Source organism: Melanostigma gelatinosum, assembly GCF_949748355.1.
Source record: "Melanostigma gelatinosum genome assembly, chromosome: 11".
In the NCBI taxonomy this organism is placed as follows: domain Eukaryota; kingdom Metazoa; phylum Chordata; class Actinopteri; order Perciformes; family Zoarcidae; genus Melanostigma; species Melanostigma gelatinosum.
This window is the reverse complement of record NC_136644.1, coordinates 10,119,944-10,141,499: the sequence shown is the minus strand read 5'-3', so window position 1 is coordinate 10,141,499 and position 21,556 is coordinate 10,119,944. Positions and strand designations below refer to the sequence as shown.

The window sequence follows — 21,556 nt, the reverse complement described above, 5'->3', positions numbered from 1 at the left end:
TGTAACCCTGCTTGAGTAGTTTTTGCAAAAATGCCCAGCTGGTTTAGGAAATTGTGTTATATATTTTTCTATATACATTCAATAGAAACATAGACCAGCATTCCACTTTAAAGACTTACAATTGCTACATGCCAGTAAGGCACGCTCACATGCACTAAGATGCACTAAGATGCACTAAAAGGCACACGGGCGGCCGGCTATGTGAACAAAGAGAGGAGAAGCTGTGATAGCAACACACACAGAGGGAGAGAGATTTCATTCTCTGCTCTGGTAGACATTACTCCTCTATATCTTTATGATACTTGGTGCTATATTTATACTCTGAATATTGTATAGCGAACCTTTTAAAGGTCCTATTTGTAAAATACGCGACATTTATTATAAAACAGGTCTAAGTGCAATATAACTATAAAAATATCAAAACGCTCAATCCATGGAAAAATACACAGCTAATATTCAACAACTGTGCCTTCAGAAAATCAATCTGTGAGACTTCAGTCCTGCTTTATTTAGAATTTCTGTTGGAGAACAAAGGAATTGAGATTAGCAATTTCAATTCCATATAAACATGCTATTTTGTGTGAATTGTGTGCATAGTTTTGTGTGTGTATGGCTATACAATGGAGAAAAACTGTTATACAGACAGCCAGTTCATTATACTGCTAATGTATGAATTGAAACGAGCCGTCAGGATTTCTGTACAATTTTTACAACTTTACAGTCTATTGACCATTCGACAGTTTTAAACACGAACATTATAAATGTGCGGGTTATTTCCAGTCGCAGTGTTTGACAGACATTTTTGAAATTGTTATCAAACTCAGAAAATATTTTTTTAATTGTTATTATGTGGTGCCTCATATGTGTTTATGTGTATATACAAACATGTATGATCAGCATTATGGTCTTAAATAAACTCAAATCTGTTAGACCTAACTTTGTTTCCTTTTATTGATATTTTTTATACAATATCTAATTTGTCAAGTTTGCATGCGACGTACATCAACATTTCTTGATAAAAACATAACGTTTGATACTTTTGATAAGACCCTGACCGGAAGTTTTCATTTTAAGTTGTACTTCCGGGTTAACTGTCATGGCTGCGCACAGATAGAACTGAAAATAGATGCCCTAACCCCTGAAGAGACTAACAAGCCCGGAGCAGACTGTTGTCATGAATTTCAAAGATCTGGTGAAGTGGAACAAGAGAGTGTCTGCAGTCTACGCTGCTGGTATCTGGACCATGGTCGGTTCTTACGCATACGTCACATACACGGGTCGATTTGACACGCCAGGTGAGGGACGATCAACTGTAACCGTGTTATATTGCTGTTTAGTCGGTTATATATACAGTCCATGTTTAGGAGTCTTGTATTATTGTATTACTAGATGCTGTAAAACGAACCGTACGAGCTAATTCGGTTTGTACTTGTTCAGTTCACTAGCACTAGAGTCACAGTGTTCCTAGAATCTTTGTCACCTGTGAACAGACCGTCACTAGAGTCTTCTTGGACTCCACGTTGTTTTACGCTGCGTTAACACAGTGGACATTACGGTAAGAGCGTGTGAGAACTGACTTCAAAATAAGAGCTACGTTCTGGTGAATGTGATGGGCAATTTCACATTCATTCAATAAATCAGTGAATCTCTCATTAAAAATGAAAACATACCGAGGATTGTTTTACGAATTGTAATGCGTGTACTGCAGGCTGAAGTTAGAAAGAAAAAAAGTAAAAACAGATGTTAAAGTCTAAATTACAGTCGTCATAAACATGAAAGTTGACCCTTAAAATTCTCTATTCACCAGAACTTAGCTTTTATTTTGAAGTCAGTGCTGACACACTGATTACACCGTAATGTCTACTGTATACACGGACCGCTAAACAACGTGAGGGCTGGCTTGACTGCAATCTTCTTGGCACGATGCCTTTGACAAACTAACTTCATCATCTTTCTATCATCACTGTGCAGCTTTGCTTTATTCTTTATTCCAGTGAAAGTCAGTTAGCCTGTTTAGCATTAACGAGAACCCATATCACCATCTATAGTTTGAACTGTGTGGCTGTAATCAGCAGTTAGTGTGGTCTAGTATGAATATAATTTATTCATGTAATGGACTTCAATAATGTGTTCGGGTACTTTACTGTTTCAATGTTATGTTGAAATATTGCACTTTTTCCTGCACGTCTCTGACAGCAATAGTTGTTTTGCAGATTAATACTTCAAAGTGCTTCAATAAATTTGTTTCTCACGTTATTTATCTTTTATCTTTATTTTGATTTGTATTTATTGTTCAGTCAAGCTGAGAATGTTTATTACATGAAATAACAATATCAATTGCTCACATTCATTCAGACACGGCTGCCTTTCACAGTTGTAATCCTGTATATTATTCACTCAACCCAGCTTACATAGAATGATATCAGCTCTAACTGCTCACTCTTTACTTTAACCCTTGAACTTAGTGAAAAAAAGAGAAGAGGTTGAAGAGCCAGAAGATCCAAACAGGGTTGTCCACCAGACGGCTCACTCCAAAACGATCATCGTCTACAGGAAAGACTTTGTCCCGTACAGCACGAGGATCTTCAGCTTCATCCGGTCCTTCAGCGGGGAACCAAAGAGTGGAGACAGTGACAAATGACGATGCACACTGGGCTCGTCAGGAGCACGTTTTAATCATGCACTATGAATGAATGCTGTTGTGTGAGGATATTCTCTTTATTTGGAAAATAAATTCCAGCGCACGATCCAGGTCTGACGCAGCTGCCATTGTGTTTGGATGCTAATGGTCTGACCCCCAGATATATTTTATTCTTTATCTGCCAACGATATTCAGTAATGTTACTGTCAGCTCCTGTCCACAATACAACTGATGATGTATAAATAAATGTAATCTCGTCATGATGTAAGAGGCTAATATGAAACAGTCTGACGGTTGTTATTTATATATATATATATATATATATATATATATATATATATATATATGGATTATTTTTTATAGATCTTGTTGCTATCTTGATTGATGACTGAGACGGCAGTTACTAATAACATTAGTGGTGTCTAACCCACGACTGAGGCAGCCAAGAGGAATTCATCCATCTTTGTCCTCCAAAAAAAGGCCTATGAGGTGGAAATACGTGAGAAGCACCTTCGTATTTCTGACCCGGTGAAAGCAATATCCATTCATGCAATACCCGATACATCAACGCTGCACTAATATTGTAACATTTGTACGGCATGATTGCTCAGATTCGTCATACAGTTGGGCTGTTGTATCAATTTAAAACATTGAGTTATGTCGGGTAAATAAGCTCTCTTATTTGCTTTGTAATTAAAATTCATATTTAGAGGTTGCTGTTATATTCACTAACTTAGTATTTAGAGTCCGATCCTTTACTGACGTGAGTAATAAAATACCACACTGTAAAAAAACAACTCCATTGCAAGTGAATGTCCTGGTTTCCATACTTTTACAGAAGTAAATGAACTTAGGAGTAAAACAAACTTGAAGGTCTAAGCACCTGCTATGCAGGAAAATGAGCTTTGTCAGAGTTAACTGTTGTAACATTAATTGTTTCTGATGTATTTAAGGCCCAAAGTCATTTGAGTTATTTTAAATACTGTTACACAATGCATCACATTACATGCTCATTATAGGTTTAAAATCCTTTCCTGCCAAGTAACAAGCTGTCAGGTAGCTCGTAATATTCACTCTGAAATCTGGTGGAGTCGCCGACGAGTACAGGGCAGCAGGAAATGAAATAAGAAGTAAGGTACAAGTATCTCTGAATTGTATAGTAATCGAGTAAATACACTTAGTTACTTTCCACTTATGCCACGAAGAAGAAGGAACATCTTCTTTGTACCACACACCTCCGGGACGTGTGCTTCGTGTTCCGGCCGCTAGAGGGCGACAGCGTCCCGTCCACGGCGGAGGTGTGCGGAAGCTGAGAGTGAGCGGCCCGACACGAGCGGAACGATGAGAGTTGTCATCCAGAGGGTCACCAAGGCGACCGTGACAGGTAAGGACCTGCGCGAGGTGGCATGCCTTCACCCCTTTGGTCGTGTCGCTAAACCGAGGCTAGCAGCGTTCGTTTATTGACGTCGCTGAGCGCTCGCGTTAGCTCACCTAGCTGCGTTAGCACTAGCAGCTAAGTTAGACGCATGGCTGCAGAGACGGGCAGACGGGGGGTTTGCCTATCCGGAGGCTGGCCGGGTGTCCATGCTCGGAGGAAACCAGCAAAGGGTATAGGATGAAATCCCCTGTCTGTCTCCTGTATGCCCCCTGTCTGTCTCCTGTATGCCCCCTGTCTGTCTCCTGTATGTCCCCTGTCTGTCTCCTGTATGTCCCCTGTCTGTCTCCTGTATGCCCCCTGTCTGTCTCCTGTATGCCCCCTGTCTGTCTCCTGAATGCCCCCTGTCTGTCTCCTGTATGTCCCCTGTCTGTCTCCTGTATGCCCCCTGTCTGTACCGGCCGCTGGCCCCTGAATGAAGACAGTAGCTGATCATGTCCTCGACCCTTTTCCTGTGTCCCTGCAGTGGGAGAAGAGGAGATCAGTTCCATAGGACGAGGACTGTGCGTGCTGCTGGGAGTGTCGGTGGAGGACACCCAGAAGGATGCAGACTACATGTGAGTGTTTGTGGGAGGGGTCTTCAACACCATAACGGGCCCTGGCTACAGTTCAAATCATCAGAGGGAACACTCTGTGTTATGTGCAGTACCACACGGATGAGTTTGGAGTTATGAACTAATGTATTTTCGACTAGAGTTCAAGATATATATATATATATATATATATATATATATATATATATATATATATATATATATATATATATATATATATATATATATATATATATATATATATATATATATATAAAACAAGATATGTCAGTACAGACAAGTGTATCTTTCAAGGTCCCATTAAGTACATTTCTTCTTCTATAGCACACGTTTAAAGAGTTAACATCAACCATTTAAAGTAAGATGTTTTGTTATTGGTTGATATTTTTATTTCATTGAGTTAAACAACGTTTTTGTTTTGTGTGTTATTGCATTTACATGTTTTACATATGGGGGGCGTTTGCATTTAATAATCACAAACTTCCAGATGGTGTTCCGAAGCTGATTCAAGTATTTGTAGACTCCAGTATGTTTTAGTTGATGTTCTAGTGTCTTTAGTGTCTTTTACATTACTCCCGAGGCCATGGCCTGTTGAACTCTTCTACTATTCCAGGCAACTATTGGCTTCCATTCATTTCCTCACACACAGTGTTAAAGTCTTTAAATGTGTTAACATTGTGTAATCCAACAACACTGAACATCAGGAGTGTGTTTTTTGTTTTGTTTTCTGCAGTGCAGACTTTAGAAACCAGTCTCATTGCCATGCAACGATGACTGAACATGACAAACAATACAGAGGTTCACACTGATGTGCTCGTTTTGATTCTCATGACATCCAGAAATGAATGTGAGCCAAGTGTCTGGAACAAAATGGAAGGTACATAAACACACCTCAGACTATATCACGCATTAAAAATGATGAGCGAAGATAGAAAGTATCCATGGTTTGTAGTTAAGAGGCTCAAAACGATCAAAAGCAAGATTCCTGCTTGAACTGCATTACTACACCGTATTAGAACTGATCGACAATATAACTAAATCCTTGTTGTGAGTGATTACATGTGTCGGTCAAGTTCCAAGTAGATGTCCTAGCATGAAAAGCAACCACGTGTGGAGGACAGGAGCTCGATCTCCTAACGTGTGCTCTAAAGTCCTAAAGTCTCCGCTCGCATTCACCACATGGATCGGAGGGATCGTCCCAGTTTCCTCACCGCTGATCCTCGCCTGTTTTCAGAGTGCGGAAGATCCTCAACCTGCGGCTGTTTGAGGACGAGAGCGGCCGAGCGTGGACCAAAAGTGTCATGGACCGTGACTTTGAGGTGCTGTGCGTGAGCCAGTTCACGCTGCAGTGTGTCCTGAAGGGCAACAAGCCAGACTTTCACTCAGCCATGCCCGCCGAGCTGGCCCAGCCCTTCTACAGCAGCATCCTGGAGAACATGAGGACCAGCTACAAGCCGGAGCTCATTAAAGGTGAGTCAACCCGTCACTCACTGTTTCCTGCTGCTGCTGCTGGACCTCAGAGGAGAGCTGATGACACACTTACTTCTGATAGGGTCCCAGTTATTCCTACACATTAAACGTCAGCCCGAGGTCAGATTTGATCCACTAAAGTTAGGGAGGAACAGCTGAGTGATTAATCTCTTCGTTGTTTGGGAGGAGAGATCTGCACTCCACTGAGTAGACTTCTCTAGTTCTACGACAGTGTGCTAGATTTTGTGAGCTCAGAGTTTGAAGTTTCCAAACAGTGTGGCGGTCACAATGAAGCCGGTTTCAACAGAGACCCAGGAGGCTGGAGGACAAGACGGATAAAAAGAAAACTTGTTTCCGAGCTTATTAAAAGTAAAGTGTTGAGGGTCACCATTATCGCCACCCACTCATACGTTTGGATCGGTGCCCTGCCCCCCTGCTGTTTCATTGCAGCATTCCCATCTCAGTGTAAGGCCTTTGTGGGGGGGGGGGATTATCACAGCTCTGATGGCGCGGTGGTGACGGTGGCAGTGAATTGGGTCAGCCCACCGGGGAGCGGGTGCGGAGAACACCTCGTCCCAGCAAGGCAGGCATAAGGCTTCCTAGTTACGCCCCCCCCCCCCCTCCTCCAGAGAGGAAATATGATGATGCAGCGCTTTTCCACCATGGCCCACGGCTTCATTGTGCAGGTGGTGTCATTAATCTCCTGCACCCTGCTTGAAGAAAGGAGAACATTTAAGTTTAAACTTCCTGTCCTCCTACAGCCCCTTCGTCTTTGGTCCCCAATGTCTCCAGCGTACCACGTCGTCCTACGTCTTCATGGGACGTCGACTGACGATGCCAAACAAACAGCGTGTACTGCCTCTTGACGTGGGGATGGGATTGGATTTGGATGCGCTGGTCTACTTAGATTTAGTAAAGTGATGCTAACGGATGAAACCTGGCTTCATCCTACGTCTCTGATGTTTGATTGTTGATGGCTTGTAAAATGTCTGTTTGGTCTTGTGTCTCCAGACGGGAAGTTCGGGGCCTACATGCAGCTCCAAATTCAAAATGACGGCCCTGTTACTGTCGAACTGACGTCACCTACGGGCCCCTCAGACCCCAGACAGGTATGTTTTTTTTGAGGTTTGGATAAAGTGGATTGACGGAACAATTGAACTCAAGGTCCACTTCTTAGCTCTCTAATGGAGCTTTCAACCGTATTCCACAGTCTCGTATAAGTTGATGGCATTTCCTCAGTTGTCAGGGTTTAATTTACAGCTCAGAATAAAACTAGTATACATGGTATACAAGCTACATACATGGTTACATACAGATTCAGAGTCATTATGTGCATTATGTACATTACAAAAATTGACTTGACTTCTCCAATAAATCTACACAACTTAAAATCATTCTCAAAGTCATTCCTCATTGTGAACCACTAGGTGGGGCTATTCACTCTTGCTTCTCATGTTACATGTAGAGCAGTTTTTTTTTTATGATCATGATTTTGTTAAGAAACATGGATTGTGCAAAGACAGAATTGAGGAAATTGTGGTTTATTTCCACGAACACTGACCTCTACCACTGTTTGATTATTATGTAGCTGTAAATATGAAATTAAATCTGAGCTCAACTGACTTTTAGATCAAGACTGATATGTTATAGTTTCTGAGAAGAAATGTACATCCAACATTTAAAAGCTGCTCCAATGACGAACCAATGAAGAATTCTCACCATTTCTACAATACAGAGCTGCGAGCTACTTTCAGTGGAGAAGAGTTGGGTTTTCGGTTCGATTCTGTCAAATCTAAAGTCCTCTTGCTGGTTTCTCCAATCTCCGACACAAGGCTCTCCTCCTCCACTGACCGTGAACTCCAGGGCCAGAGCTTCTTCATATGTTCGATTTCCTTCCCTGTCCTTTTGCTCTCTGAGTAAATGATGCTAAGCTAAATCTTGATAGCTCTCCTAGCATGAGAGCACTCCTTATTATTACCAACATAGTCAGGAATTGATCTTTTTCACAGCAGGGACTATTTGATGGCAGTGTTCCAGCTATCAATGCAATACATAGTAGGAATTAATAGTGTTTGATGATAACACTTTGGATTCACTCCACATTGCTCCTCCTGTAACTCAGTTTGGGATGGACTGTATTGATAATAATGAAAATGCATTTCTTTGTGATAAATTGAGTTATTATTATTCTTAAATAATTAAAACCCAACTACAATAACTTGTAAATGTCCCCGCTGTCGGACTACTAAAGGATTATCTTATAATGGTTAGTTTCACCTCTACATCTCTTTCATGAAGCACCACTGTATACACCTCTCAGCCTCTTATTCCAGAAGACGTTCATATAGCCGTCTTCCTGAATGGATTCTGGTCACTTCTGTCGAACCCGGCCAGCGTCCTCATGCTTTGGCTTCAGGCCGGCTTTGGCCGCCCTCCCCTCGGTGGCCTTGACCCGCTAGCCAAAAGGGAGGGATATTAAGCAGTCCTCGGAATTTAAATCTTGTCTGTTTGGGAATTCTTGCTGTGGAGGCCGGCGAGCCAAAGCTGAGGCTGAACATGAGGGCTAAAAGGCCAGCCAACAGACTAAACTTGGCACGGGGGGGAAATGAAGCAATGGCCAACAGACACTGTTCCATTCTTTGCATGAATCAGGGATTTAGTCCTCTGCAGGGTCAAGCGGCCAGCAAACAATGGTGTTATCCAGAGAAATGGAAATCGTGCCGTTTGGATGTTGCTAGGGCTGGGCGATAAATCGATTTAATCGATTAATTCGAATGTGTGCTTTAAGGCGATGTGTTTTATTGAAAATCGAGAAAATCGCCCCCACCCCTCCCCCCCGTTGGGCTCCCGTAGTAGAGTGCGCGCGCATTGTTTACAAACGAAAACAATGGCGGCCAGCAGTGAAGCTCTCGTTCATAAGAGAGGGAAGAATGTGTCTTCGGTAGTCTGGAAATGGTTCGGGTTCGTGTCATCTGACACAGAACAAACAGCACCACGATGTAAGGTCTGTCTAAAAGCTATTGCTACAAAATCAAGCAGCACAACAAATTTAATGCAGCACCTCAAACAGAGGCATGCCGCCGAGTGGGAGAAGTGTTGTTGCCCTGAGGAGGGAGCAGGACCGCGGGAGCACAAGCGCCGCCGCCGCCGCCGCCGCCACCTCACAACAACAACCCAGCATTTTGGAGACATTCACCAACTGTACTCCGCATGAGAAGAAGAGTGCCCGGTGGAAAGCCATCACGGATGCAGTCGCGATGTATATCGCAAAAGATATGGTGCCCATATACACCGTGGAAAAGCCGGGGTTTATTCACCTTCTCAAAGCTTTGGACCCCAGGTACGTGCTACCAAGCCGTAAACATTTTTCTGACGTTGCCTTGCCTCGGCTGTACAATAGTACACGCCAAAGGATTTCTGCGGAGCTGGAGGGGATGTCATTCTACTCCGCAACAACTGACCTGTGGTCCAGCAGGTTGACCCAGACACCGATCCACTTGACTGGTAGAAGCGTCACCAACTTAACTTTCCAAGGCTAAGTACTTTAGCAAAGAAATACCTCTCTGTGCCAGCTACAAGTGCCCCCTCTGAGAGGCTTTTCAGTGTGTGGGAGGGCATTGTTACATGCCACCGTGCATGCCTGAAGCCAGAGGTAGTAGACAGGCTTGTCTTCCTGGCAAAAATATTTAGAAAAAACATGCACTACTGTTTAATACTGTTGGTTATGTTGTGAATGCACTTGATTTTGTTTACATGCACTTATTTACTGTGCAAAATATGTTATGTTGATGTTAGATCAGATGTTGCACTTTTGAAAATGTGAATGTTAAAGGGTCACATACATTTTATTTCATGCTGTGTTTGTATCAGTGTATTCAGTTAGAAAAGCTTACTGTAAAAAGTTACATTTGCACAGTTGTTTACAATGGAAGGCTACTATTTAATGCCATTTAATGTTATGTTTAATTAAATTTTATATTTAAATGATTCAGGGAAACAAAAGAGTGACCAAATACTTTTTGTATACTACAGGCACCTTTCTACAATGTTCAGGTTTTGTTTGCACTTTATTTTTATCAACCTACTTGGGAAAATCATCACAAAATAAAATAAAAAATAGTTTTCAACAGCTTCTGTCATCTGCAAAAAATTTTGGGGGAAAAAATCGATTTAAATCGTGAATCGGATTTTTTGTAAAAAAATCGGAGATTTTTTTTTTAGGCCATATCGCCCAGCCCTAGATGTTGCCTTTGGGACGCTGAACCACTGGGGTCCATAGCAGAGGGGTCCTTTGCTGAAGGTTGATCACCTGACTGTTTGTGCATTTTGTTTTGGGGCTCTGGGCTGAAACCCAACACACACAGAAAGGATGGAATGTTTGATCATGTAAGGTCAGTTTTCTATCTAGTTGGGATTCAGAGTTTTGGGGTTTGTAGCTTTAAAGGAAATGATAATTAAGCCTGCCCTTCCATGTGCTTATGTAAAAAGCCTAAGGGACAGCAGCTGCAAAGACCCCCAAGGGTACAGAACGGAGGCGGCATCAGTGACAACAGAAGTGACATTGGTTAAGTCAGACACAGCAGGAGGGGTGGAGGCGGGTTGTAAGCGGCCTGCAGAGGAAGCAGCAAGGGTAGCAGGCTGAAGCAGCTTAAATAGGGGTCCTGTATGAGAATTAGTCAATAGGATGCATAGAAGGGAAGCAGCTGATCCATCAGCTGACGTAGCACAAACATCTTCAGTACAACCGTACCATTTCAAACTCTTCTGCATAAATTTTGATTATTCTGCATGAGTTGTGTGAGATTTTGTAAACGGACGTTTGCATGTCGTTGCGTGGCCCCCATTTACTTTGGGAATGAAGAATACGAAAGAACGGCGATTGGTCTTGATGAATCAGAGGATCGGGAAACAAAGTTTTCTTCTAGAATTCAAGGTAACACGAGGCGAGTATCTGATATACAGATGATCATTTTGGGGTGAAGGAATCCTTTAACATTAGAGATTGAAATGTTGAATGCTTGAAGAGGAACGTGTACGTTTGTTCACAGCGGTATCAACAAAGTCAGTCGGCCTGGTTTGATAGCACAGTGTGTTAATGGGTTCAAATGGGAATAACACTGATTTCTTTGGGTCCTCTTTGAATAATGTAATGTCTTGTGCAATGCTTTGGATTTTCAAGATGACATTTAGTTCATAAATATTTCCCAGCCGCCATTAAAGTTTTAGCACCTGTGTTTACAGACCCCTTTTCAGATGGAGGCTAGCGTACTGTTGTGGTGTCCACAACAATGGACTTGTTGAAGTGAGCATATGACGACCCAGAGCAGCTCTTGGTGAAGAGAGAGTAGAAGTGGTTGTACTTCCACAAAGACAAGTTAGATGTGGAGTGCTGGTCTGTGTCGCTGATGTGTTTCTCCGTCTTTGTTTTAGTCATTTCACTAATTCTCGTGCACCTTTGGCTGAATACTGAACATGCTGCAAAGGTCATGATCTGCAAGTCACGATGCAGCACGTGCATGATGTGAGCCACCAGGAACCCCAGACGGATAAGGTCTCAGTTCCAGTTCAGCCAAAGCGGCTGTATTTCTACAACTTAACTTCACACGTTTCTTTTGATATCTTAAGAAAGGTTACTCCTCATTTTACGAGCGCTTGCCTAGGAAAGCCAGCAACACGGGTACATTGTTTTTCAATATAAACTTCCGTCTTTAAAGGGAACTACTTAGTTAGGTTTATATATATATTTATATTTATATATCAACTTGACTTCTTCTGTTTTGTAGGGAATCCTAATATTCTGTGTCATTTAAATAGTAGACGCTACATTGTTAGCTATAAGTCTCATGTTATGCAATCTGGTTATTCTGCTGAGTATTCTCAGCAGAATACTAGTCCTTTTACCCTTCAACACTTGGAGGGCTCACAGACTGTTGGGCTTGTTGAAAGGTTGTTCTTTTGTCTTGCCACTCTATGTGAAGGACTCCTGGGTGCTTTTGGTGACACACATTGCAATCCAAGCGACTCCTGCAGTCTTTGCTTGTGTGGCCTACTTTCAGGCAACCAAAACAAATACCCTGTTCTTTGATAAAGTTAATTTTATCACGATGTCCTTTCACTTTAAACTGTGAGCATTTATCCAATGAGTGACAACTTTGTTTACAAAACAGACAGTTGTGAAGAGAGGAAGACTTGTTCTTGTTTCCTGTGTACTGAGTGATGACTCCTTCTTTCACTGCAGTAACGTTGGTGGCAAAGCTGCTTCCCTTTTTCCTTTGCGTCAAGTAACTAACGTTGGAGACCTTCAAGTTGGTAGGTTGTGAGTCCTGAATGTTGCCAAAAAGTGGATCTGAGGCAATTCTGACTTGTTTTTCAATGAAAGCAACAAGATCCTCAAACAGTGCTCTCTGGCCACGTCGCTCTTGCAGATCACAAGCAACATTTCTCCACCGTTCCCTTAACTTATAAGGAAGTTTCAAGATGATGCTCCTCATATTAGATGGTAGGTCCAGTTCCTTCATATGCATCATTTGCTCTGTTAGATTTGAGCATCCTCGAAGAAACAGGGAAAATGATTGCAATGCTTTAAGATCTTCACTTTTAACAGGCGTCCAGCTGAGAAGCTTTTCCATATACGTAGATGCAATTTTGTATTCGTTTCCAAAGTGCTCTGCGAGAAGACTTTTGGCTCTGTGGTATCCCTGATCTGAAGGTAGATGTTGACAACTGCACACCAAGTCTCTTGGCTGCCCCCTGGTGTATTGTTCGAGAAAGTGCAAACAGTCACTCCAATTAGTTGTCTTCTCCTCCACTCCATTTTCAAAAGCTCTGATAAAAGACCTGTACTGAAGAGGGTCTCCATCAAACACAGGAATGTTTCTTACAGGCAGGACAGAGCACAGATTTTGCTGGACCAGCAGAGCAGCGATGTCATTTTGTCTTTGCATCACATTTACAGTGTCATTCTGATGGGGTTGAGGTTGCACAAGTCCTGCTTGACTTTCATTCACAGTTTGTGTCGTTTGACCTGGAGCATCAGTCTTTACGAGCATCTCATCAATTTGTGTGTTTGACCTTTGTTTAGGCCTAACAACCTGTGGTTGCATTATGGGATCAGACACAGAAATAACATCCTTTTCAACAGGAACAAAGGTGTAGGCATGGGGATTTAATAGTCTTGCTTCTTTGAACTTGTTCCTTTCAACATAAGAGTTCATTCCGTCTGAACATTTTGAGCCACGCTGGGATGAATTTATTTCCAAGACATGAAGCTTTGCACTTGTAGCTGCCAATTCCGTTTCAAGTTCCAATTGTTCCTTTTCTTTCTTAAACTTTTCCTCCTGAGCTTCTATCAGATGTTTCCTTTTTAGAGCAGCAACGCGCTCCATCAGAGCTGCCTTGTCAGCCTCAGCTCTAATGCGTGCAGATGATGTTGATGAAATCCGTGATAGCTGGGAATGTGTCTTTACAGAGTTCATCTTTACACTTAACACATTAGAAGCACTATCTTCAGGGTTTATTTCATCTGCAACACTTTGGTGGTCGAGAGAATCTTTATATGGCTGCACATATGGGTAACCCATTTCAGACAGCCAGCCTTTTACCTGTTCAGTGAAGTCATAGAACATTGTCATTTTTTCTTTGAAGTACAGATTTTGCCTTGTAACTTCATCTTGAGGTAAAGGTAAGCTCACAAAAGATGTATGCATGTCATTTGCATCTTGGTAACACTTGATGAATGTAAAAAGCTCAGCATTCACTGAATTTACATTTTTATTGGAAGTCATTAAATCACTTATGTTTCTCAAACACTTTTTGGCTTGTTTGCATTTTGCGGTCCTCTTTTGCTGGTACATTTCCGTGTAGAACTCCAAGCCTTTAGAAGTCATTTTAATGTCTCTTCTTGCTGACGGCCTTTCAACATCCTTCGCCTGAACGTCAGACATTTTGAACACTTCTTCCAAACTGCTTGTCACACATCAATCAAATCCGTCGGACGTGAATGCAGGTAAAGTGCAGCAAAAAACAGCAAAGGTGCTTACAGGCCGCTCCTCCAATTCGCCACACACACACACACACTGAAGTCGGGCTGTTTAATGAATGAAAGCCGCCAATAGTGGTGCGCGGGTGTTGCGCAATGTCCATTTGTAGCGATTCAACGCAGTCAGGCTTAAACATCCAGAAGCACGTACATCACTGTGAATACAGACTTTTAAACTCCACTCGTTTCACCGTCTTCCTATACGGCAGTCGTATCACGTACCCGTTTCTTCTGAGATGTTTCAGCGCTGTGTTGATCTGGTCCAAAGCGGTCGTCCCGCTGATATTGAATCCAAGAGTGATGAATGAAACAATCCTCTTTGATCATCCATACGAAATCCAAAAACGATCCAACCAGTTGTGGCTGTGGTGGGATCGGTCCTTTGAGTCCAAGAGCTAAGCTTTTACTTTAGTCCAAGGGCGTAGTTTTTACTTTATGTAGTGGCCATTTGTCGGCTAAATCAAACTTAAACAAATAATAATCAAACGCCACTGATGCACCATGGTCGGTATCCGTACGCAGCCAGAAGAGAGTAAAATGTCCAAGCAGGCTTCCATTTTGGTGTATTTATTAAATAAAGCAAATAAAACAAGCAAACAAACTCCTGTCGTGCTGTCTCTCCTGTCCTGTGCAGTGCAGTGCTGCTGTGTAGCTGGTAAAAACTATACGCCCACCCTGGTGCATGCTGGTCCTATCTTTCTACTCGTTTAAATAGCAACAGGTGCCCACAGTAATTACCCAAAAAATAATAGAAACAAACAAATTACTATTAAAGAGAAAAATAATCTTAACATATGAAACAGCTACAATAATTAAACAATACTACTTATAAATGAAATAACAAAATACAATATCAAATAAATAGCTCCAACACTGTATGTTTTTTGAAAGCTGCTATAAACTGTCCGACTTCACCACTTCATCTTGATCGAGCCTAATTGATCGATACAGATGTGTGATCGATATACTGTGTCTGCATGGCGTGTGTCTGCATGGCGTGTGTCTGCATGGCGTGTGTCTGCATGGCGTGTGTCTGCATGGCGTGTCTGCATGGCGTGTGTCTGCATGGCGTGTGTCTGCATGCCGTGTGTCTATAAGTGTGGTATAATAATGTAATGTATATGAATAATTAGTGGTAAACGCAAATGGTGATGCGTGTTGCATGCAGGGAAGCTACAGTGAAGTTACTTGGCAGAAAATATTTTGGGCTATGATCTAGAAAAATCTATACAAGCGCACTGCTCAGAATTATTGTTTGTTTGTAGGCTCATTATTTTGCAATGATGTGGAACACATAGAACACACACAACTTCAAAGTTCAGGCATGTTCTCTGGGGGAAAGTATTTGAGGCGATTGAATGTAACTCCTTTTCCTCTTCAGAGACACCTAAATGTTCTTAGGGACAATTTTAGGGCATGTGTGATTGTACATGTTAAGGGCTCATGAATTGAACTGCAAGATGACAGTAATTATAATTTAGTTTTTTACCAATCAAGCTTTCCTGTTTCTTGTTTCCTCAGCTGTCAAAGCAGGAGAAGCAGCACCAGAGGAAAGAGAAGACGCGCTCCAAGGGCCCCTCAGAGTCGAGCAGGGAAAAAGGCGCCGTGCGTTCCCGACAGGACCCCAATGCCAGCAGTGGGGCCGACGGTGATGTGTCATCAGAAAGGGAGACCTAGGTAAGCAGGGTGTACACATATAATACATGTAGAAACATACACCAGGTGTCTGCAGGTGTTAGAGTTATTTGAGGTCTGAAATCATTTACCATGTTATTATACAGGATCATCCCTTAAAGGTATAATGTGCCTATTCTCTCCCATGAGTTGTATGCACTTTCATTATCTCAAACGTTTCAACAATGTTCAAACCCAGATAAATCTGCATTGACATTGTCAAATCTGCTCTCACTCACCTTTTAAAGCAAAAGAGGAAAATAACACGCGTTATTATGACCCTAAATGTTTGATTACAGTATGATTGACACCTTTCATTTATAGATGTAGAGTTATATTGATTCATTATAAGTAGTCTGTTTTAGCTCAGTTCAATGGCAGATGTTTTAATGGACCAGTTCGACTGACACACAAGACAAGTTACAGCTGTGCCTTATCACGAGAAATTACACAGTTGTCTTTCACACTGTAAACAAAAATGGTTCGCTCACATGTTTGAGTTGCAAAGGATCGGCACATTTCCGTAAACTTTCTCGCCTTTTTAACACTGATAACTTCACAATACACAAAAAAGTTAGTGCTGGGCAACGATTACAATTTTTAATCTCGATTAATCGCATTGTTAGACGCAAGATTCAATAATGAATTCAAAAGTTTTATTTGAAAAGTACTGCTATATGAACAAAAGTGCAATAACATTTGTTTTGCAAACACTTTAAACAAATAAGGTGCTTTTTAACAGCAGTATTCCCTTTACACAGCAGCAGTATAATACTGATTCTGATAATTTAAATGAATCATTCCTTTTTTTGGTATTTTGGTCAGACACATATGCAACGCTGAGTACAGTGTAATATGTGTGGTATTTCTTATTTGTACGTACATAGAGGGCAATAAGAAGCTGTACATGGAGGGGACTTAGGACCCAGGGGAGTGTAAGTGAAGGAAACAGGAAGAGACGGAAGTGACGCCACACAAACACTGCAGAATTATCGAGTCCCCTGTTGATGCCCTTTCCAGGATGCCACCCAGGGAGAGGTACAACAATGTTTTTCCGGCTTATTCATATAGGGTCAGTGGATCGCTCTGTCCATCCCCTGAGACCACTTTGTCTTAGGAGACCCTACCGGGAGCTATTACCACACGGGTCCTAGGATCACTGGGGCACACAAATTCATTGGAGTGGTAGGCCTGTCTTAGTTGCCGGAGCAGTCAATTTATTCACAAATATTCCTGTTTTCCTGAATATTCCCAGATCTTCTCAACCCTACTCCCATTCATTTCAAGAGTATATTCTGTCAAGGACAATACGGCGGTTTTAAATGTGCAGTGAGAAGAGAAAAGCAGTGTCGTTGACATTCACCTCAGCATCTCTGTTTTTCACCTCTCCTTTTTCCTGCCTACTCTCTTTAATATTGTTGACGTTGCAGTGAAACTCAGCAAACAGATCTGTTTGTGTCTCATTCTCTGGCTCATATAGTGGGGATGAGGAGGGCTTTGGGTTGCTCCTATTTGCCTTCAGTATTTGTTTACTAGTGCGAAAACAGAGGAGGAGGAGGAGGATAAAGAGCACGGAGTCATCTCTCTCCATGTCCCTGCTGCTGTGGCACCTCTCTGGCCGATAAGCAGTCTGGCACTGCAACCCAACTGTGACAGTGACGGTCCTACTTCCTGTTCCGCTGTTCACACCCGCTGTCAGACACCAGTGGGAACATCTTAAAGTGCACCATTGAAGTGTGTTGCATTCATTTTGATGTACAGTTTTATCCGTTCTATAAGGCCTCCATAAACACACACGTCCTGTCCCATGTGGGACCTTGTAAAGCGTACTTTGTACTCGCCGTGGTGGAGCCGGTTCCAGGCGGGCGCGCCACAAAATGGAGTTATCCCTGCCGACGCGTGGGGCACGAAGTGGTCGCTGCCGCATGGTCGTGCACCTCTGAATTTATTTGTAATTTGGCGCCGCCTACGATCACATGACTGTCACGAATAGTTGAATGATAAAAGCACTGTATACATGTCTGGGGAATGCTTTAGAAACAGGAGGTCTTAAAAATCTACATCTGAGTAAATATTTCAAATCAAATAGTTTACAGGATATTCAACATTTGTTTCTCCATAATATATTTAACACTTGACTTGTTTCTTTAAGGGTTTGTTGAAAGGCAATAAAGTAGTTTATGCCTGTTCCAGCTACAGTCTACGTGTATATCTCTGGATTACACTCATTGTCTTTTTGATTCTTCACAGTTCATTTTGTTTGTACGCCCTCTGGTGTGAATAATAATGCAACGAACAGCGCAGGGGGTATAAACGCCTCCGTTCATGCTCCAGGTCGCGCTCCGTCTGCGGAGTACAAACAAAGCTTAAGCCCGTAGTCCCATCTTCTTCTGCAAGGGGGCCCATGCACTGTAATCCCCAAGTGCATGTTGAGTAAGACATGGAGGCTTCAACGCCTCGTTGCATAAGGCCTTTTAGTCTGACGGAGAGACAGATCGAGGGAGACGGGAGAAAGAGGGGGAAATGAGAAAGAAGCTAAAAGAATGAAGTCTGAGTTGTCCAGAGAGTTCTTTATTTTTTTGATATCTCGCACACAGCACTTCTGGAAATGTGTGCGCTATGGTGGAAGAGGGACGTTTGGATGTCAGAGAGATGTCAGACAAGGGGCTTGCTTGCTTCACTCTGTCGCTGCACATTTTAAAGAGAGAACTGGTTTGCAACAGCGTTGGCTTTCCTCCCAGTGACTCATCTGTGAGAGTCCTCCGTTACCTGCTCTGGTCTTACTTCCTTGCTGCCTACAATGTTCTGATGTTGATATGAACATCTTGCATGCATGTGTCAGCTGTTGGCCATTGTCAATTACAAAACTGTCACATCTATATATTCAGAGAGTGGATGTAACTTCCTTTTTTCAATTTTCAAATGTCTGCTTTCACAATGTTATGCCTTTTTTAATTTATTAACCCTTACAGTCACATTTTTCATCTGTAAAACTTTGATGATAAACAATAAAAAAGTAATGTGAAAGTTGTCACTCGTAGAGAATTATCACCAGACGTTGCACTTCCCCTCAGCTATGAGAACTGTTTGAGCATCTTTCAGCCAATAGCTTTTGGTTTTCTGGCCCACAAGTTTGCTCACAGAAACAGAATAAATAGAGAGTGAATACTGGACTGACAGAATGCTGCCCCCTGTCTGCTGGATGCGGAATACGTGTGCTACTGTAACTGTTTGCTAACCTGTTCGTCATTACATTAAAAGGTGAAGATATGTTGATAACGTGTTACTGTTAACACAGCCTGAAAGGCAGACTGTTACACTCATGTCTTACACATGAAATTCATTTTAATGTTTAGCCCTCTTATTTTTTGTGTGTTTAACAATATCATACAGAAGCAATAAAAAGTGTCCTTTTTCATTCAAATATGCTCAAGAGTTTAGCTGCGACCGCCTCGCTTGGTCTGCTATGACCATAAGCTTATTCTGGCTCATGTTAGCAACCGTAATACTTATTATTGATGAATGATGGCACAAATGAGAAGAGCCAGAGACCAACAATGATTCTGTTCTCTCTCTCTCTCTGGTGCAGATCTCAAACCGGGGACGTAGCCGTGAGCCCAGTTCCCTCAGGAAGGCCTCAATCCTCAGTGACTGACACCTGATGGTGGACCGTCGTCCTTCCTCTGGCCTGGAGCAGAGCATCAGACATCACAGCACTCGACTGTGTGGCTCAGTGTCTTTCCAGGTGTCTACCTCTATCCTGCTCTGCCTCTCTCCGTCTTTCTTTTTCAGATTCCCCCTGCCTGTCTCGCTCTCTCTCATGGGACTGTCCTTGAAGCATAACTCAGATCCAAGTCCTTGGCTTACAGTGAACACGAGGACAGTGATATCAGTATATCAAAACGTCAGTGACACCTTGCTTTGTGTGTAACGTCTGTCATTAAAGGTTATTGTACCTGTATGAAAAGGCTATGTTTTGAGGCCCAACTGCTCCAGAACACAGGTGCTCTGTAAAAGAAATGTATGTTTTATAGCTAGACAGCATCGCAACCAAACACAAGGCCTCGGACTCTGACCGACCACCCACATCAGCTCTCTAGCTCATGCTTTCTAGAATATTGGCGATATGTTAAGAATGATCTTTAAAGTGCAGAAACTAGCTGTGATTTCAGTTGGACCTCAAAATAAAAGACTGATCTGAATGTCTCTTATATATGATGAAAGCCTCACTTTTCCAGTGCTTGTGCACAAGGGAACATTACTGATGATGTGTTCTGGGCCCAACTGTCCCAAAATTCTACAACCTAAACCAAACCACGATACACCCCACACAAGCCGGAACCCCCCCCCCCCCCCCCAACCACTTGTAGATCGTCAACTACTCAAAACAAGGTTAATTTCCTGGAAGTGCTCACCACCATGGCACAAAGGACAGACAAACATCATGTCCTGTGTTTTTTGATTCTGTTTGTGTATCTGGAGAGCCTACCAACCCACAAGCTAGTAAAGAAGATGACCCAGTCAGTTTGTGGTGGGCTGCCTGCATCGGAAATCATGTGATTCAACAAGCCAATCGGATTCAGCTCCCCTTCCTGTGGCACATGCAGGCTCATTAGAATATACCGGCCACAGCTTGGCTGTGGTTGAATGGTATTTTTTGCTTCGGAAGGTTCCTCACTGAGTGAAATGATCTGAAGTGTCTAAGTGTCTAACAGCTGTTAGAATTCTCTAAATGCTAAGGAAAGGTGCTTCAATGCTTCCTTCATTAGCTTCCTGTATTAGCATAGGATACACTGGATCTTCCTTTACCAAAGGAAAGTAGTTAGTTCCACCCCACAATTCCTTGCGGCGGCAACATTTAAAGTGACGCACCATTCGGCCGTCCATGAAAACAAACAATATGTTTATCTTACACAACTTTAATAATTATACTTATCATAAAGTAATGGGATTCATGTTGATGAATATGAACAGACGGTAACAATCCTTTGTTTATTTCTACGTATTTATTTACTTCAAACATGTAACAAATAAGTTCATAAAAATAGAATATAAAATGTACAGTAACTATAGCAAACTGTTAATGAACAAATTCTCAATAACAAGAAGCATCCTGAAAAAACAAAAACAAGCTCGGCCTATGATAGATTATTAAATCTACATCACTGCACAGAGGATATATTGATATTGAACACTTTCATTGATGTTGAATGAGTGAATTGTTTCTACTGAAGCGTGTTGGTTGTTGTGTGACAGCAGCAGGAAGGAGCTCTGGTTTCTCCTTCACACCACGAGTGAAGCAGCCTCTCACTGAAGAAGCTCTTCATGAAGCCTGCACACATTGCAATAATAGATTTCATGGGGTCATATTTTAGTTGTGCTTTTTGTAGTCCTTCGTTGTAGTTTCTCCATGGCAGACCTACGTCAGTGACCTCCACCGTCGTATCATAATGACGTGGTTTAGTGAAGGTGGAGGAGATGCTCTAAAACACCACGTTGTCTTTTCCTAACTCCTCATGAACTCTCCTTCTCATCTTTCTTTGACCCCATGATGTTCTCCATAGAGGTTCAAGGAAGAGTGGTTAGGAATAGACGATAGGAGGTCATTTTGGGACTTGTCGACCGCAGCCCTTGAGATCTACCTTTGCAAAGGTGCACCATTTTGTAAATGCAAGCCAATCAAAGCAGACTGGGCTTTTCATGAGAGGGGGCTTAAAGAGACAGATGCTAAAACAGAGCGTTTT

The 21,556-nt window shown here is 42.2% G+C and overlaps 2 protein-coding genes across 2 annotated transcripts; both read left to right on the top strand.

Moving 5' to 3' along the window:
- Window positions 1-1,097: 1,097 nt before the first annotated feature.
- On the top strand, window positions 1,098-3,382 carry LOC306784639 (small integral membrane protein 26-like). The gene is made up of 2 exons (XM_079278687.1): window positions 1,098-1,295; window positions 2,466-3,382. The coding sequence occupies exons 1-2, from the start codon at window positions 1,175-1,177 to the stop codon at window positions 2,639-2,641; spliced, it is 297 nt and encodes a 98-aa protein (XP_079134813.1). The 5' UTR covers window positions 1,098-1,174; the 3' UTR covers window positions 2,642-3,382.
- Window positions 3,383-3,888: 506 nt separating this feature from the next.
- Window positions 3,889-20,136, top strand: dtd1 (D-aminoacyl-tRNA deacylase 1). Its single transcript, XM_079278686.1, has 6 exons — window positions 3,889-4,025; window positions 4,543-4,633; window positions 5,865-6,100; window positions 7,112-7,209; window positions 15,660-15,815; window positions 19,402-20,136. The coding sequence occupies exons 1-5, from the start codon at window positions 3,983-3,985 to the stop codon at window positions 15,813-15,815; spliced, it is 624 nt and encodes a 207-aa protein (XP_079134812.1). The 5' UTR covers window positions 3,889-3,982; the 3' UTR covers window positions 19,402-20,136.
- Window positions 20,137-21,556: the final 1,420 nt, after the last annotated feature.

What these genes read in the sequence shown, in the direction of transcription:
- LOC306784639 (XM_079278687.1), top strand. Translation starts at nt 1,175, where the DNA reads ATGAATTTCAAAGATCTGGTGAAGTGGAACAAGAGAGTGTCTGCAGTC. An exon ending in GGGTCGATTTGACACGCCAG is followed by an intron (nt 1,296 to 2,465) that starts GTGAGGGACGAT and finishes CCTTGAACTTAG; the next exon opens with TGAAAAAAAGAGAAGAGGTT.
- dtd1 (XM_079278686.1), top strand. Translation starts at nt 3,983, where the DNA reads ATGAGAGTTGTCATCCAGAGGGTCACCAAGGCGACCGTGACAG. An exon ending in CAGAAGGATGCAGACTACAT is followed by an intron (nt 4,634 to 5,864) that starts GTGAGTGTTTGT and finishes GCCTGTTTTCAG; the next exon opens with AGTGCGGAAGATCCTCAACC. An exon ending in GCCCCTCAGACCCCAGACAG is followed by an intron (nt 7,210 to 15,659) that starts GTATGTTTTTTT and finishes TTGTTTCCTCAG; the next exon opens with CTGTCAAAGCAGGAGAAGCA.